The sequence below is a fragment of the Penaeus monodon genome, chromosome 26 (genome assembly GCF_015228065.2).
Source record: "Penaeus monodon isolate SGIC_2016 chromosome 26, NSTDA_Pmon_1, whole genome shotgun sequence".
Lineage (NCBI taxonomy): Eukaryota > Metazoa > Arthropoda > Malacostraca > Decapoda > Penaeidae > Penaeus > Penaeus monodon.
In genome coordinates this window covers 30539060-30554059 of record NC_051411.1, presented here as the reverse complement: position 1 = coordinate 30554059, position 15000 = coordinate 30539060, and the positions used below count along the sequence as shown (strand labels likewise).

General features: G+C 34.0%; 1 protein-coding gene across 5 annotated transcripts in view; it reads left to right on the top strand.

Moving 5' to 3' along the window:
* The window catches only part of LOC119590074 (longitudinals lacking protein, isoforms H/M/V-like), a 34957-nt gene that overhangs the window by 9293 nt on the left and 10664 nt on the right, over window positions 1-15000 (top strand). Inside the window, exon 5 of one of the 5 annotated variants that reach the window (XM_037938833.1) lies at window positions 14483-15000. This exon is cut by the window's right edge and continues 1149 nt beyond it. The exons of 2 other annotated variants lie outside the window; for them this stretch is intronic. In XM_037938833.1, coding sequence (XP_037794761.1) covers window positions 14483-14692 — 210 coding nt within the window. In that variant the 3' untranslated portion in view covers window positions 14693-15000. Of the gene's footprint in view, window positions 1-2461; window positions 2796-8797; window positions 9526-14482 lie in introns of those variants that run through there. 2 more of the 5 variants (XM_037938832.1, XM_037938830.1) reach the window with 2 other exon arrangements.

Sequence of the window (15000 nt, the reverse complement as noted above, 5' to 3'; positions counted from 1 at the left end):
ATTTTCGAAATTTAAGTTTCCTTTGGGAAAAAGTAGGTATGATGAAAAGGCCTCGCACAGGATATGGTACATCCACGTTTTGTTAGTCGTGAATATTGTGGAAAACTCACCCTCTCAGATACTTGGGTAAATGCTTGGACTTCGTACGAATGTATAACCCTGTGTGTAATATGTAATATTTAATTTATGTCATAACTGGGTGTCATGTACTTGCAGATAAAAAATCTTCAGGTTAAATAGAAACTCGTGTGTAATTGTTTTGTTTTTATTGTTATTTATTATAGTTTTATGTCTGTATGTATTTATTTATTCATTCATCCATTCATTTATTCACTTAAACATTTTGTTGTTTACCTGTATTTTGTTAACTCTTAGAGCAGCTTCATGAACCTAAATGCACTGTTAAGCAAGTAGTTTGTACTTCTAGTTCAATGGATATAAAGGAAACCTGACCCAACTTTTTTCTCAAACATATTTTCCCACATAACTTTTGTTATTAGATATGTTTTCATTAGTTCACATGTGACCAGGGCCACTCTGCTGTATGTCTTATAAAAGAAACATCTATTTTTGTAGTCTTACCCAACAGAAAAGATGAATTAGTCAATATGAATGGAAGCACATAGAAAATACTAGCTGGTAATGAAGAGACAAATTGTTACTGAACCATATTTTCCTCTAATGGGAGATATATATGTTGGGATACTTTTCATAGATTTGTCATTGTGGAGTTTAGGAAAGCATTTATGTGGTAACAGATTAATGTGAAACATAAATCTCTGCCAGGAAGCAAAATTTCCCATGTATGTTTGGTGCTCTTTTGTTTGTCACAAGCCATTGGAGTCGTATCTAACTTGGTTGATATATATAATCTTCATGTGTGGGTTGACTGCTTTGTTAGGAAAAATCTGTGTATAGATGTAGAAGATAGCTAGACATTCAATTGGTAAATATATCTTGTCATTTATCTGTATAAATTGCATGTTGGTAAGGAGAGGAATGAAACATACATTTAGGGAATTGGGAATGAAGGATTGTGAAGAAGAAACCCAACTTGTACCGGCCTTATATTGGTACAGAAATATATTTGCAGGTATTAATAATGGTAATGGTAATGTTTTAATCAATAATAATGGTGATGATAATGATAATTATAATATCAATAGCAATATTACTTAAGATAAGAGAATAAATGTGAATATACATAAATACATAAAGATAAAAAACAGCTTGTATCCATTATTCACGTAAATGCATAATGCACTGCATAAACAATTCATTTTGCTTATTTTTTTGCCAGATATGTAATATATTTGCTTAAGTCAAGAAATAGACTATAGCCAGTATGACAAACACTTCATTTCACTTTGATTTAAAATGTACATGTTATGAACAAACTATATAAGTCTTTTATTTATCTTTATTGTTTTATTTATTTATTTTTTATTATTTAGAATATTCATCTGTTCAGTATTACCTTATTTTCATCAACACACAACTATCATTGATGAATGTGTGTGTGTGTGTGTGTGTGTGTGTGTGTGTGTTGTGTGTGTGTGTGTCTGTGTCTGTGTCTGTGTCTGTGTCTGTGTCTGTGTCTGTGTCTGTGTCTGTGTCTGTGTCTGTGTGTGTGTCTGTCTGTGTTTCTATGTTTCTGTCAGTCTCTCTGGCTCTCTCTCTCTCTCTCTCTCTCTTTCTCTCTCTCTCTCTCTCTCACTCTTTCACTCTTTCTCTCACTCTTTCACTCTTTCTCTCACTCTTTCACTCTTTCTCTCACTCACTCACTCGCTCTCTTTCTCTTTCTCTTTCTCTTTCTCTTTCTCTTTCTCTTTCTCTTTCTCTTTCTCTTTCTCTTTCTCTCACTCTCTCATTCTCTCATTCTCTCATTCTCACTCTCAGTCTCTGTCTCCTTCCCACCCTCTTTCACTGACAGGTTAAATAAGAAAATGTTATAGGTTTAGTATCTCATATGGTTACTTTTTGGTTCCATACTGTAGCAAGTAAGAATTATACTGAGGAACGATCCTAAAAGTTTGCTTTTAGTGAATGATAATATAAGAAAAGGTTTCATTATTTTATTGTTGAAAACACATGCACATGAACATACAAAAAGTACCCTTCCCCCTTGCTATCTGCTCCATGGGACTATCACTGTCTTATTATCCTATCCCTTTTCCATCATCCTGCCTCTGTATCCTCCTATGTTTACATGTGAACATATATTCATACTGCTTCAAAAAATCTTTCAAAAGCACCTGTTTTTCTTTTTTTGTGGGGTTTATTACTATTTTTTGGGAAAGGGCTGGCTCACATCCCCCAAAATAAGTAAATATAAAAAGAAAAGGGAACAAAATTTAGAATAAAATTTACCTCATAGAAAGAGAAGAAAGAAGTAGAAAGCAAATGAATAAAAAAAAAAAATCCTATGGCCGCACTGTAGCTGGGTCTTTTCTGTTTGCAGGACCCGATACCATCCTTGATTCACATGGTGGAGGGACCCGGTGGTGGGGAAACTCAGCCAAAATCTAGTCCCGGCTTTAGTGGCGCGGCCAACATGCACCTGCACTATGAGCCTCACAGAACACAAGGCGCAAATGATCGCCAATATGAATGCATTTTCTGTGGCCGCATGTTCAATCACCGGGGGACTCTGACGCGGCATGTCATGATTCACACTGGGGAGAAACCTTTCTCATGTCAATACTGTAACTTCAAAACATCGCGGAAAAGCACTCTCAGCTACCACATGCATTCGTTGCACAGTGCAGTGCTCAAATAAAGTTGTGTATATAGAGTGGCTGGGTTTTTCTCTTTCCATAATCTTTATATATGTAAGAAATAATTTGATCATATATTTTAAAACCTCTATTTCCAATTAGATATCTCAGAAGAGAATAATCCAAATAATGAGACATATCCTCTGAGATTAACTGTGTTCATTGTAACAAATGTAGAAAGGTATGAATGATGAATGAGAATGAATATTTTCATGATGCAAAAGATGTTTTTGATGGGATTTGATTATACCTTTGTCAGAAATACATGTATTTCTGATGATGCATTTGAAAACTGGCCAAATACTTCTCTTGCACTGTGAAGATATTCATTTTCAGTTCTATCTTTTCTACAAATAATATTAAGCCTTTGAGAGGTGAAAAACAAATGAGGACTCTGAACTTGGATATTTTACAAAATCTTAATGGATAGCAGAGGATGCCTTTCACTAATAGACTATTATAACTTTGCCTTACTGAATTGAACAGTTGACAGTTTACTTTATTTTAGAAACTGAAAGAACAACCCTTTAGCATTATGCATTGTTTCAGTAAAAGCATATAACAAGCCTTAAAGTCACATTCTTTGAAAGCCTTTCAGTTGATTATTATAAAGTTTTAGGATGTGATTTTTTTTTTCTTTCTTTCTTTCTTTCTTTCTTTCTTTCTTTCTTTCTTTCTTTCTTTCTTTCTTTCTTTCTTTCTTTCTTTCTTTCTTTCTTTCTTTCTTTCTTTCTTTTTCTTTCTTTCTTTCTTTCTTTCTTTCTTTCTTTCTTACTGTTATTATTGCTATTGTTATGGGAATTATCATCATTGCTCTTATTATTCTTGTTGTTTTAGTAAGTCTTACAGTATTTTTACTCTTATGAATACTTTCATTATCATTATCACCATTATTATTTGTTATTGTATGGATTTCAATTGGTTGCCCATGGCCCGGATATTAGTGGAAATTGAGTGCTGAGATTAATTTTCTTTTATATATTTATGGTATAGATATTTTGAAGCTGGATTTTTGGGCATTAGCAAAGGTTTTGTACTATCTGAGTGCATTCTAGGCATTTTCATTATCACTGAGCCAATTGTATATGTAGGCCAGGGATGTTATCATTGGTTATCTGCATACTACACTTTTACTTATGGAGAAAGGGAGAGGAAGATAAAGAAGAACAAATAGGCAGACAGTGTACTTACTTAATCTGCAACCCTTGTGTTTTCAGTGCCTTTTTTTGTGAATTTTGGTAAGGGACTTCATGCCTTTTTGTCCCCATTTCTTTGGAAAATTACACCAATTTAACTTGAACGTAATAGTTAGATAGCTGAAATACCCACATATTAGATGTAGAAAGTTTCATGAGATCTATCTAAAAGGAAAGAAGAAAAATTAAGCTAAGTAAAAGCAGAAACAAAATATGGCAACTTTGACTGCTTATGTATAAGTGTGAGGATACAGATTATTTGAAAATTACAAGTAGGGTATTGGTCAATTTTTTTTTTCTTTTCTCTGTAACAAGTAAAAAAAATAAACACGGGATTACTCGGCAGAGCTCAAATATAAATATATTAAAATTGAAACAAGAAATATTTTTTGAGTATAATATAAAGAAATGATCCATAAAAATGCAAAACACTCTGTGCTTATCAAATTAAGACATGTATGAAGTAATTCAGTTACAGTTTAAAGTTTAAAAATTTGTTTGAAAACTGCAGTCAAAGTCTTGGCAGGATCTTTCTCCGTAACCAGGACCTCTGCAAATTTCATACGACTCCACGGAAACCTTAATTTTTCTCATGTCACTGTGTTGTCTTTGCCAAATGAATGGATATACTCTTTAAAGCAACATGCAACAATCAGACAGCATTGTCAATGGATAATTCTTTCTTGGCTCATTCTTGTTCCCAGATTCTAAAATGACATTTACACACATGCACTTCATAAACTTGAATGAGTAAATTTCACTTCCACATTGTTTTTGCAACACTCGCCACAATGCATGTTTTCACTAATCTCTTCTTAGCATCTCTTCTTCAACTATTATGATTCATGGGTGTTCTATTGCTTCTTTTCACTTTCTTCTTGAAACACTTTACTTTTTTTTCTGCACTTGTCTGAGACATGTTCAGGGAGGGTGAGTAGTTGAGGCTGTGAGAGTGGCCAGGGGTGATGGTGGTAGAGGCAGAACACTGCATCATCATGTGGGGAAATGGCAGGTTTCTTTTTGGGTATCTTGTAGAACATTCATTCATGTCAGTAAGAGAAAAAAGCAGATTGACCCAGTGATTATATTGACAGACAGGGTTGGTTAGCTAGGCTACTCTTGTCACAACATTCATAATGCCATTTGAATATGAATCAGCTGATAGTGTTACCAAGGGCCTTCTTTTATTCACCAATAATGATTCCAAAACAATAACAAATACTGTGGAAGACAGTGAAATGCCAGGATAATGTGGGATATCATATGCCTTTTGAATTACAGTGGAATACAGGTACTACACTGAATTCAGTGATTTATGATTAATATTAAAATATTGTTTAGAACATAATTCACTCATGCCAGGTAATGTCCTATCTGATCATGGTAAGAAAAAAAAGTCACAGAAGCTAAGTAACATCTAGTCATATCATTAGCCCACTTCCCAGTGGCTGGGAGGATGCCTAGAGAGGCTGGCCAAGAGCTGGTTATTATCTGGCTCAATAACCTAAATTTTAGCCTGAATTTTACCCAGCATTAATGGGTATTAACCCATTAAGTTGAGATGCCTAATGGCTTGTACGTGGACTAAAATCTGGGCATCAGGCTTGCTTGGTCTGGTCTCCTAGACCAGCCAGCCCACACAAACACTCGAGGTTCCTTTCCTCCACTTTGCAATGCTATTAACTCTTTCTGCAGATGTGTATATGCTGTTTGCTATTTTGAGGTCTGTTTTAGTCATTAGTTCTGCTCTCCAATTTGTGTAAATTCTGCAGTAATAGTAATAACAAGTAACACAGTTATTTGTGTTATTTTTCATATTTTTGAATCATTGAATTTTTTGCTGGTAATGGTGGACAGGAATAAGAGTGGAAATAGTGTCCTTGAAACCAGCACTCTACCAAGCATGGCTTACAGATGGTATACCATTGTCTACTGGTGAAAATAATGGAAGAGCCCCTTCGTAAAGGCCCATGGGATCAGTCTACCTCTAAAATCTTTGTACACTTATGCCACACTTCTCCATCATCCACTACTTGGCAGTAATATCCTATGCAAGATTCTCCAGTCACTTCAGCCCATAGATAAGAATTTCTGTGATGGGAAATTCCCGTCAGCCACCCTGCTGCTGGATCCAACATGTTAAGTACTGATTATAAGGAAAATACTTTCTACTTTACTTAAATGAAGTATTCGCAATGCCATTATTCAGGAAAAGTAAAACATATAAGAGAAATGGAAATAATGAAATGAAAATAGAAAAATAACACTTTTTTTTACAACTTTCTATAATGTTACTGTAACCTTTCATTGCTGCTGCCATAATCATCATCATTATTGTCAATATCATTATGGTCATCATTATCTTCACTATTTTTTTTTATCTCGCAATTTCCCTGTACTCCTCATCTTGGGCAATGTCCCCTTTGCTCTCTTCTTCCCCTCATACTACAGGTGTGCAGTTCACAGACAGCCTTGTGAATCAGCTGGAATCCACCCATTCATGTTATAGTTACAGTGCAAAAGTACCTTTGTGGTTGTTAGGTTGCTCAGGGGTTAGGATTTGCTTTCCAGACTTTTTATGTATTTTCTCAAAGAAGTTATGTTTAGTGTTCTGGTACCTGCAGTAAATTTGCAATATCTGATTTCAAACTTAAGACAGTTAAATGATGATTATAAGATATTGTTACTTGTGATGCAGCTAGTCAGATGTGCAGTCATTTTTGAAGTGTGCGTACATAGTCAGCACTGACCCATTGATGCTGGGATTGCACATAGACATGCACTGTCATAATGATTTTCTTTGTTATATTCTTTATATATAGATAACATCATAAACATTTAATTCCCAAAGAATCAGTTGCTAGACCTATTTGATCTCACCTGCTGATCCCAGTCTTTGAATTTTTAGCCATAAAATTTTGATTTTTATTAGTTATTATGATTGTTATTAACATACAACACTTGCAATAATAATAGCAATAGTAGCAATTATTATGATAACAGGAAATTCAATGAATGGGTAAACAAATGATATCAAGTAGGCTTGTATTTGACTCATTTGTGACTGAATGCTTGTGGAGCTGTCTGTGTGTAAAAAAAAAATAATAATAGATAAAAATAAAGATCAGTGGACAGGGATTGTTCTCTCCTGTTGATGCTGTTGGGGATAAATGTGAGAAAATTAGTTGCAACATTGGATCTGTTCTTCCCTGTTTCTTTTTTCTCCCCAGTTTATCAACTCTTTCTCTTCCTCATTCTGCTGTTCAGCATTCTTCTCATTTTCTCTCCCTTTTCTCTCCCTGTTTTTCTCTTTCTCTCAGCATTCCCCACTTCTCTTTTCCCAATTCCTCCTCAGTCTCCAATCCTTAGTTTCTTCAGCCCTCATGTTCTCATAATCTTTTTCCTTCTCTCTCTTTCCCTCCTGCTCATTCTTCCCTTTACTTTTTGCTCCTTCTGCTCCTCCTTCCTCATTTGTCCCTTCTCTCTTTTCCCCATTTATTATCCTGTTGCCCATCTTCCTACGATAAATCCCATCCTTGACATTATTTTCAAAATCTACATTCCTTTTATCAACATTACTTCTTTTCTGCCATTTATTGTTTCTATTAAAAATAGTGAGACTGTCATGACCATTTATTAACACTACTAATGCTGGTACTGATGTTATTTTTACTAGCATCATTAGCACTAGTGCGCTAGTGATGCTAGTGTGACTCCTGGTACTGTAATTCTGTTGAGAGACTGAAATAGAGTGAGTGAGTTTGTGAATGTCTAAAATTTATAAATACCTTCAAATTTGCATTACTTTAATGCATAAAAGACTCCATCCTCTAACTAGTCATTATTGTAAACATAATGTTATGCAGTATTGAGTTTTATTAACAAAAAATAAAACGGGAAAGCAGGATTGTTTTCCAGATCAAAAATTTTGCTTTTTATCTGTTTTTCTTATCTCTTCATTCTTACTGTTCTTTAGTCTTAACAGAAAAAGAGTGATAACAGATGAACTTCAGTGTAAGCATTTGTTCCTATAATTTCTTCCAAACCTTCTCGTGAAAATTACTTCTGGTTTTAAGTTCTTTTGTGATACTGTGATTTATAACATAGTGCCGTTGTCATCATCAGACCCACACTTTGTTCCCAAACTTTGAAACTTGATTGTATTGCTATAGCTGACTGGCAGACAAAATCACTGGGATATATATGCCTTTTTTCTCCCTTTTGATCTTTTTCTTTTTTTCTCAAACAGTAATTACTCACTCTAAAAACGAGATTGCTGGATGTGATGTTAAAAAATCACTGCCAGGAGTCTGGTCTTTAGGAGTGACTATGATCTGTTTGTTTTAAAATTGGGGACAAACTTGTACTGTCAGTCAGTTTTAATTAAAAATAGATTACTCAGATTTTGCCAAGGTGAGTGTTGCATTCAGAAAACAGAAACAGTTGCCAGAGTAGTATTTCAGTGATCTGATTCATGAAGTTTGTCTGTCTTCAAGTGACCTGAGACCTGTTACAGATTCTTTATGAAACAGATCACTGAAAGCCTACACAGATGAGATAGCATACATGGCTTGTGGTAAAAAGTCGTATTAGGTTCACTGTAGAGGGAATTCAGACAGAGGTAAATGTTTTTTGTGGTGATGATGCCAGTCACACTGCAAGAAAATAAAAAGCTCCTCACCTGAAGTCTGAAGCCCAGTGCACCTGATGGTCTTTTGCAACAGCTTGCAAATAAGTAATAATGGAACAGTTTCTGTACCTGCAATGGAAGCAGCATCTTGTGCAAGTAGTAGCTCAGTAGTAACTGTTTCCCTTGTGTTTTAGGGTCTGGTGATGACAGAGGGGCCTATGGTGCGTGACGAGCAAGGGAGGGTGTGCTACCGCTGCCTCTACTGCCCACGCATTGACTCCGACAAGAGCAAGTGGCGGCGACACCTCCGGACGCACACAGGGGAAAAGCCTTATCAGTGTGCAAAGTGCCCATACCGTGCTACTACCAAACATGCTGTTGTTCGACATGACAAGTTCAGACATTCTGTAGAGGGAGCTGCACTCTAAGGGCAGTTTTGATTTGGACTGGGAACTTGGTGTTATGTGAGAAACATATTTTCTCCTATTCCATTATTTTTTTTTTTTTTTTCTTTTACTCTTTTCGTAATTGCAGTTAAATGAGTTTTAACCTTTTACTCATTTATGTAAATAGTATTCATGTCACATCTCATTAAGTTCCATTCTTTTAGAGGATGAGTATTTCTTGCTGTGTTTTGTGATGGTTAAGTGTTCATTTATTCACTAAGGATGTAGTGTTTTGTATGATTTTTATTAGTTAATTTGCCTTAATTTATATTGGGAATCCCTGATTTTAGGACTGTTCACATATGTAAACTTTATTCAAGAACATGGTTTTGAGTTTAAGTGCATCATTCCTTATAGATACATACAACCACCCTTCTCCTTTAACACACACATACTCATGGACACATACTCACAGACACATTCATATACGCACGTGTGGTGGGTATGTGTATATCTCTCTCTCTCTCTCTCTCTCTCTCTCTCTCTCTCTCTCTCTCTCTCTCTCTCTCTCTCTCTCTCTCTCTCTCTCTCTCTCTCTCTCTCTCACACACACACACACACACACACACACACACACACACACACACACACACACACACACAGTGCTAGAGAAAGAGTGAGTGGGTGTGTGAGAGACTGCATTTATGAGTGTGTGAGACTGAATGTCTGAGTGTATGAGACTGAGTAAGTGAGTGTGTGAGACCGAGACACACAGACAGTGCTAGAGTGAGTGAGTGAGTGGATGTGTGAGAGACTGACTGACTGAGTGAGACTGAGACACACAGACAGACAGTGCTAGAGACTGAGTGAGTAGGTTTGTGAGAGACTGACTGAGGGAGTGTATGAGACTAAGTCAGTAGGTTTGTGAGAGACTGAGTGAGTGAGTGAGTGAGTGTATGAGACTAAGTCAGTAGGTGTGTGTGTGTGCGTACGTGCGTGTGTGTGTGTGCGTGCATGAGTGTGCGTGTAAATGCACTTTCTTGTGTAATTTATGGCTTATTTATATTGTGAATTAAGGCAGAACCCTCAAACACTTTGGGATGGTGTTATTGTCATTAAGATTATTACATATAGATGTTATAAGGTCAATTAAATTATTTTGGAGGATGCTGAAGGGGGAGTAGCTGATTGCTTGATTTTATTAATTTCTTTAAATTCACGTAGAACTGCTTGTATTTTTGTTTTATTTTTTTGGTTTTTAAATTTAGATAGACATGTTTCTAAATAGACTGGTTGACAGTTGAATTTTTCATTTTGTTATTGATCTTTTTAAGATGACAAATTGTGACCCTTGCTAAAAGTGCTGAAAGATTGATGGTGCACAGTATAAAGGTCATGCAAATAGTGCAGTGATTTCATCATAACAGAAGTAGGAACAAAGAATAGGATGTTTAAGAATTGAAGAGAAAAGCAGGATAATAATACACACAAATATTGATGAAGTTTGGTAAAAAAAAAAAGGGATGTTGACGTTCCTTGTGATATTGGTGAAGATAGAGTTGGTAGATTGAATTTGAAGAAAAAAATTGCATGTTTATTTCATATTTCTTTATCAGCCTTTCATATTTTTATAGACTTTGAATGGGTACCCTCGCAGATAAGGACTCAGTCGGGTTACGGGAACCTCAACACTTTTTCGCTTGAGATACGAAACCTCGATCTAGTAGGTCTGTTGTATGATCTCAAACGGTTTTAGCACACATTTGATGATGACATGAGATAGACTGATTTTAATGTATTTCTAAAGGAAGAGTGTATTACTATTATATGACTTATGCACAAGTACTTTTTTGTTTGTTTATTTTTATTTGTTTGTCTTCTAAAGATTTGTCATTATTTGTTTTTGGTCACAGTCAACTAGTCAGTTAAAATAAATGGAAAGATCTTCTAACAAATGTGTCTATTATCACTGGATTAATGACTATTGTATCATGTGTTTATTTATTATATTAATAGCATAATTTGTGTTTATTGACTTGTCTCTACAATATTTTGTATTTATTTATTTTGCAAGTAGAAAGCAGACATAAAACAGAGAGTACAATGGTAGAATTGTTATAAGCAAAAAGCAAAGTACACCAGTATTAAAGAATAAAATGTCACCTTGTACAAGTGTGTTGTTTAACTCCACTTTTTGTCTCCATACTAACCCAATACTGCCAGGAAAATGTAGTGTTCACTGTAGTAATGTTTTGTGAAACGTCTACACAGAGAAGGCTCCACAGATGCTTAGCCACCAAGTAGTCAATTAGTCGACTTCGTCACTTCAACCTCATTTCACCTTTCCTTGATTTGATTGATTGATTTTTTTTTTTTAGCTAATGCTATCAATATTGATGCTGATATTATCATAGATATTCAATTATTATATTTAAGATAAAGGAAAATAAATTTGAAAATCAAGGAAAATGGTAAACAGATGAGATAGGTAGTACTAGTAATTAGCATATTGGAGACTTAAGTACTTGTGGAGCCGTCAATGTGTAAAGACAATTAATAAACTTAACTCACAGTGGGCATGACATGTATGTATATACATGCCATCCCCAGCAGCACAGTGTTGTGTAAAGGAAGGCATCTGTACTACAAACTAAAGGGTCATTTCTATTTTTATTTAAATTATTTGTACATTATACTACGTAACCTGATAGATCATGCAGTTCTCTCTGAACGTTCCTCTATTGATTTCTTTTCTTTTGTATGATTAATTTTCTGGGGGGCTGGTCATCTCGGTTTCACTTCTGCGGTAACTTGTAAAAGCAAGAAATTAATACGGTTGCACTGAGGGGCTCAAGATATCCAGTCATGAGAAGGAGGGGGGAGAATTATTCAACTTTCTAGAGCTTATTTTCATACACCTACTTGAAGAATCATATTATATTTTGCAATCACAAACAAACTGGTATGTTTAGGTATTGTTCTTATTATTTTGAAGTGTCCTTAAGCATGGCTTACCAAATTTGCAAGAAGATGACAAAATTTTGTTTTTCATAAATAATAGCTGGTTGACAAGTTGGTGTAGATAAGATTTTATTTGGAGTTGTTACATTCAGCTAATCATCATTAGATTGGCAAGTACATCTTGTCTTGAAAATAAGGAAAAAAATATATATATATTTTTTCTTTCTATTCTCTTTAGCCAATCTCTACATTTATATTGTCCCCAAATCTTAATACTGTCAAATGTTTCTGGAGCTGCAATACCTAAAGCAGTCAGTGCATTGGTTTATATACCACATATGGGAATTTTTTAAATGCAAGTTATTAACAATATATCCAACACAAGGAGGAGATCAAAAAAGTTCTCCACTATAATTATTTTTTCTTGATTGTAAAATTACTGAATAACCAGAAATAAAAAAGAAAGAAATGAAGATAGAGTGGAGATAAGGATAAAATGTAAGTCTTGAAGAAGTAAATCACACAGAAGGGTAGTACCTCATGAGGAACTTGTTAGAGTCTGGTGCTTAAGTAAAAGTACCTTTCTCATAGATTTTAGGCATATCTCTGCAGAATACAGTGTTTTTTTTATGACAAGTTCAAGGAGCAGCTAATGTGAAATGGAAACTGTCTTTACAAAGGAATTTTGTAAAGCTTTGGTTATTATAGTATGCAACAAACTTGGATGCAATTTCCATTATTCTCTCAAGTGAATCCTATCTGGACCTAGTCACTGCCACAGATTGAGTGTGCCATCTTTGACAGAATTCTGATGCTTGACAGGCTGAAAGTACAATTGGGGGAACTACAGATTGAGAAGGAAGTATAATCAGTATATAATATAATTTTTTTTTATGAATTAATATAATTATATAAATGTTTTAATAAAATATATAGATAAATATTATATTATAATAATATGATAATATAATTAATTATGATAAATAATATATATATGAGATAACATCTTATGTTATACGTATCTAAAGAAAATGCAAAAACACAATTTTTGATGGGTTTTCTATATATATATAATATCTTAAAAAATATTTAATTATATATATATAATATATATATATATATATATATATACTACATAAATATACATATAACATATATATACATATACATATAATATCATACATAACATATACATAAATATATAATATATATAATATATATATATTATATATAAATATTATATCATTAATAATATATAATATTATATATATATATATATATATAAAAATATATATATATAATATATATATATATTATATATATATATATATATATATATTATATATATATATATATATATATTATATATATTATATATATTTAATATATGTTATATATATATATATATATATATATATATATAATATATATATACTATATATATATATATATATATATATTATATATCTATATATATATATATATATATATATATATATATATATATATATATATATATATATATATATATATATATATAAACGGAAAGGGAGAAAATTCCTGTATATACTGTATACTGACACATATATGATAATTAAAAATATGTCATGTTAGACTTTTTCATGGTTTGTATATGGCATGAAGATTTTATAAATATGTATTTATTGTTTAGGATGTTAAGTAAAATAAGGATGTTAAAAGTAGCTCTCCAAATCACTGGTAACAGATAAACAGTGTTGCTTTAGCACACATACAAAGAGAGAGAGCGTGAGTGAGTGAGTGTGTGTGTGAGTGAGTGAGTGAGTGAGTGAGTGTGAGTGAGTGAGTGAGTGAGTGAGTGAGTGAGTGAGTGAGTGAGTGAGTGTGTGTTAGTGTGAGTGAGTGAGTGTGTGTTAGTGTGAGTGAGTGAGTGTGTGGGTGTGAGTGAGTGAGTGAGTGAGAGTGTCTGTGTGTGAGTGTGTGTGTGTGTGTGTGTGTGTGTGTGTGTGTGTCTGTCTGTCTGTCTGTCTGTCTGTCTGTCTGTCTGTCTGTCTGTCTTTTCATAGTTTGTGTGTGGATATCTGCATGCATGCATTTGCTTCTGTGAGTTTTACCAGACACCTATATTCATTATGGATTTTTATGTTTACACATATACAGAGTATAGTAGTAGGTAACCTACAAAGGGCAGAAAAGAGTCAGTTGTAATCTTAGCAGACATTCTGGAAAAAAGTGATTCTTAGATGTGGAACTCTTGGTAATTGGTAGGAAATGGTGTGTGTGCCCAGCTTTTTTTTTTTTTTTTTTAATATATAAAGGAAATGGTTTAATTGAACAAATATGAAACAGTTGCGTGTCTTGCTTTTATAGTTCCAGATTTTTAAAAAGCTGATATTAATGTACTTAGAGATATTTAACAAGTACAGTAGATCCCTGCCATATGATTTTTTCTTAGAATTTGAAGAATAGATTTGAGTTCAGAGCATTTTAACATTTGAATGATATCCTTGAATGAAAATAACGACGCATCTGATTCAGTTTGTTCCATTATAGGGTGCTGCAGCTGAACAAGCTGGTCCCTACCGCTGCCCGTATTGCCCCCGCGTGGACCAGTATGAGAGCAAGTGGCTGCGGCACCTGCGTATTCATACTGGGGAGAAGCCATACTTTTGTTCGCTCTGTGACTTCAGAGCCAGCACCAAACACTCGGTTGTCAGGCACACTAAAATGAAGCATCAGATATGGGGTAACCAGAGTCAATAAATTTGATTGATAAGGTGTTTTTATTAAAAAAGAAAAAAAAGGAAAAAAAATTGATATACAAACACTTGATCAATTTAGCTCCTTTCCTGGGGAGGCAGAAGCAGCTGTTGTCGAAATAGAATCTCAAAATGTGAAGTTCTCTTGTTTCCAAGGGCTTTTGTTGTGAAAAATGTACAGTATAGAATATACAAGTCATTATTATTGTATTGTATTGAAAGAACTATAGATGCAGTATGTGATTATTTTTTTAGGGGGGGAAATCGTGTGGGGGAATTAGTTGAATAGTTCTTAGTTATACCAAGACTAGC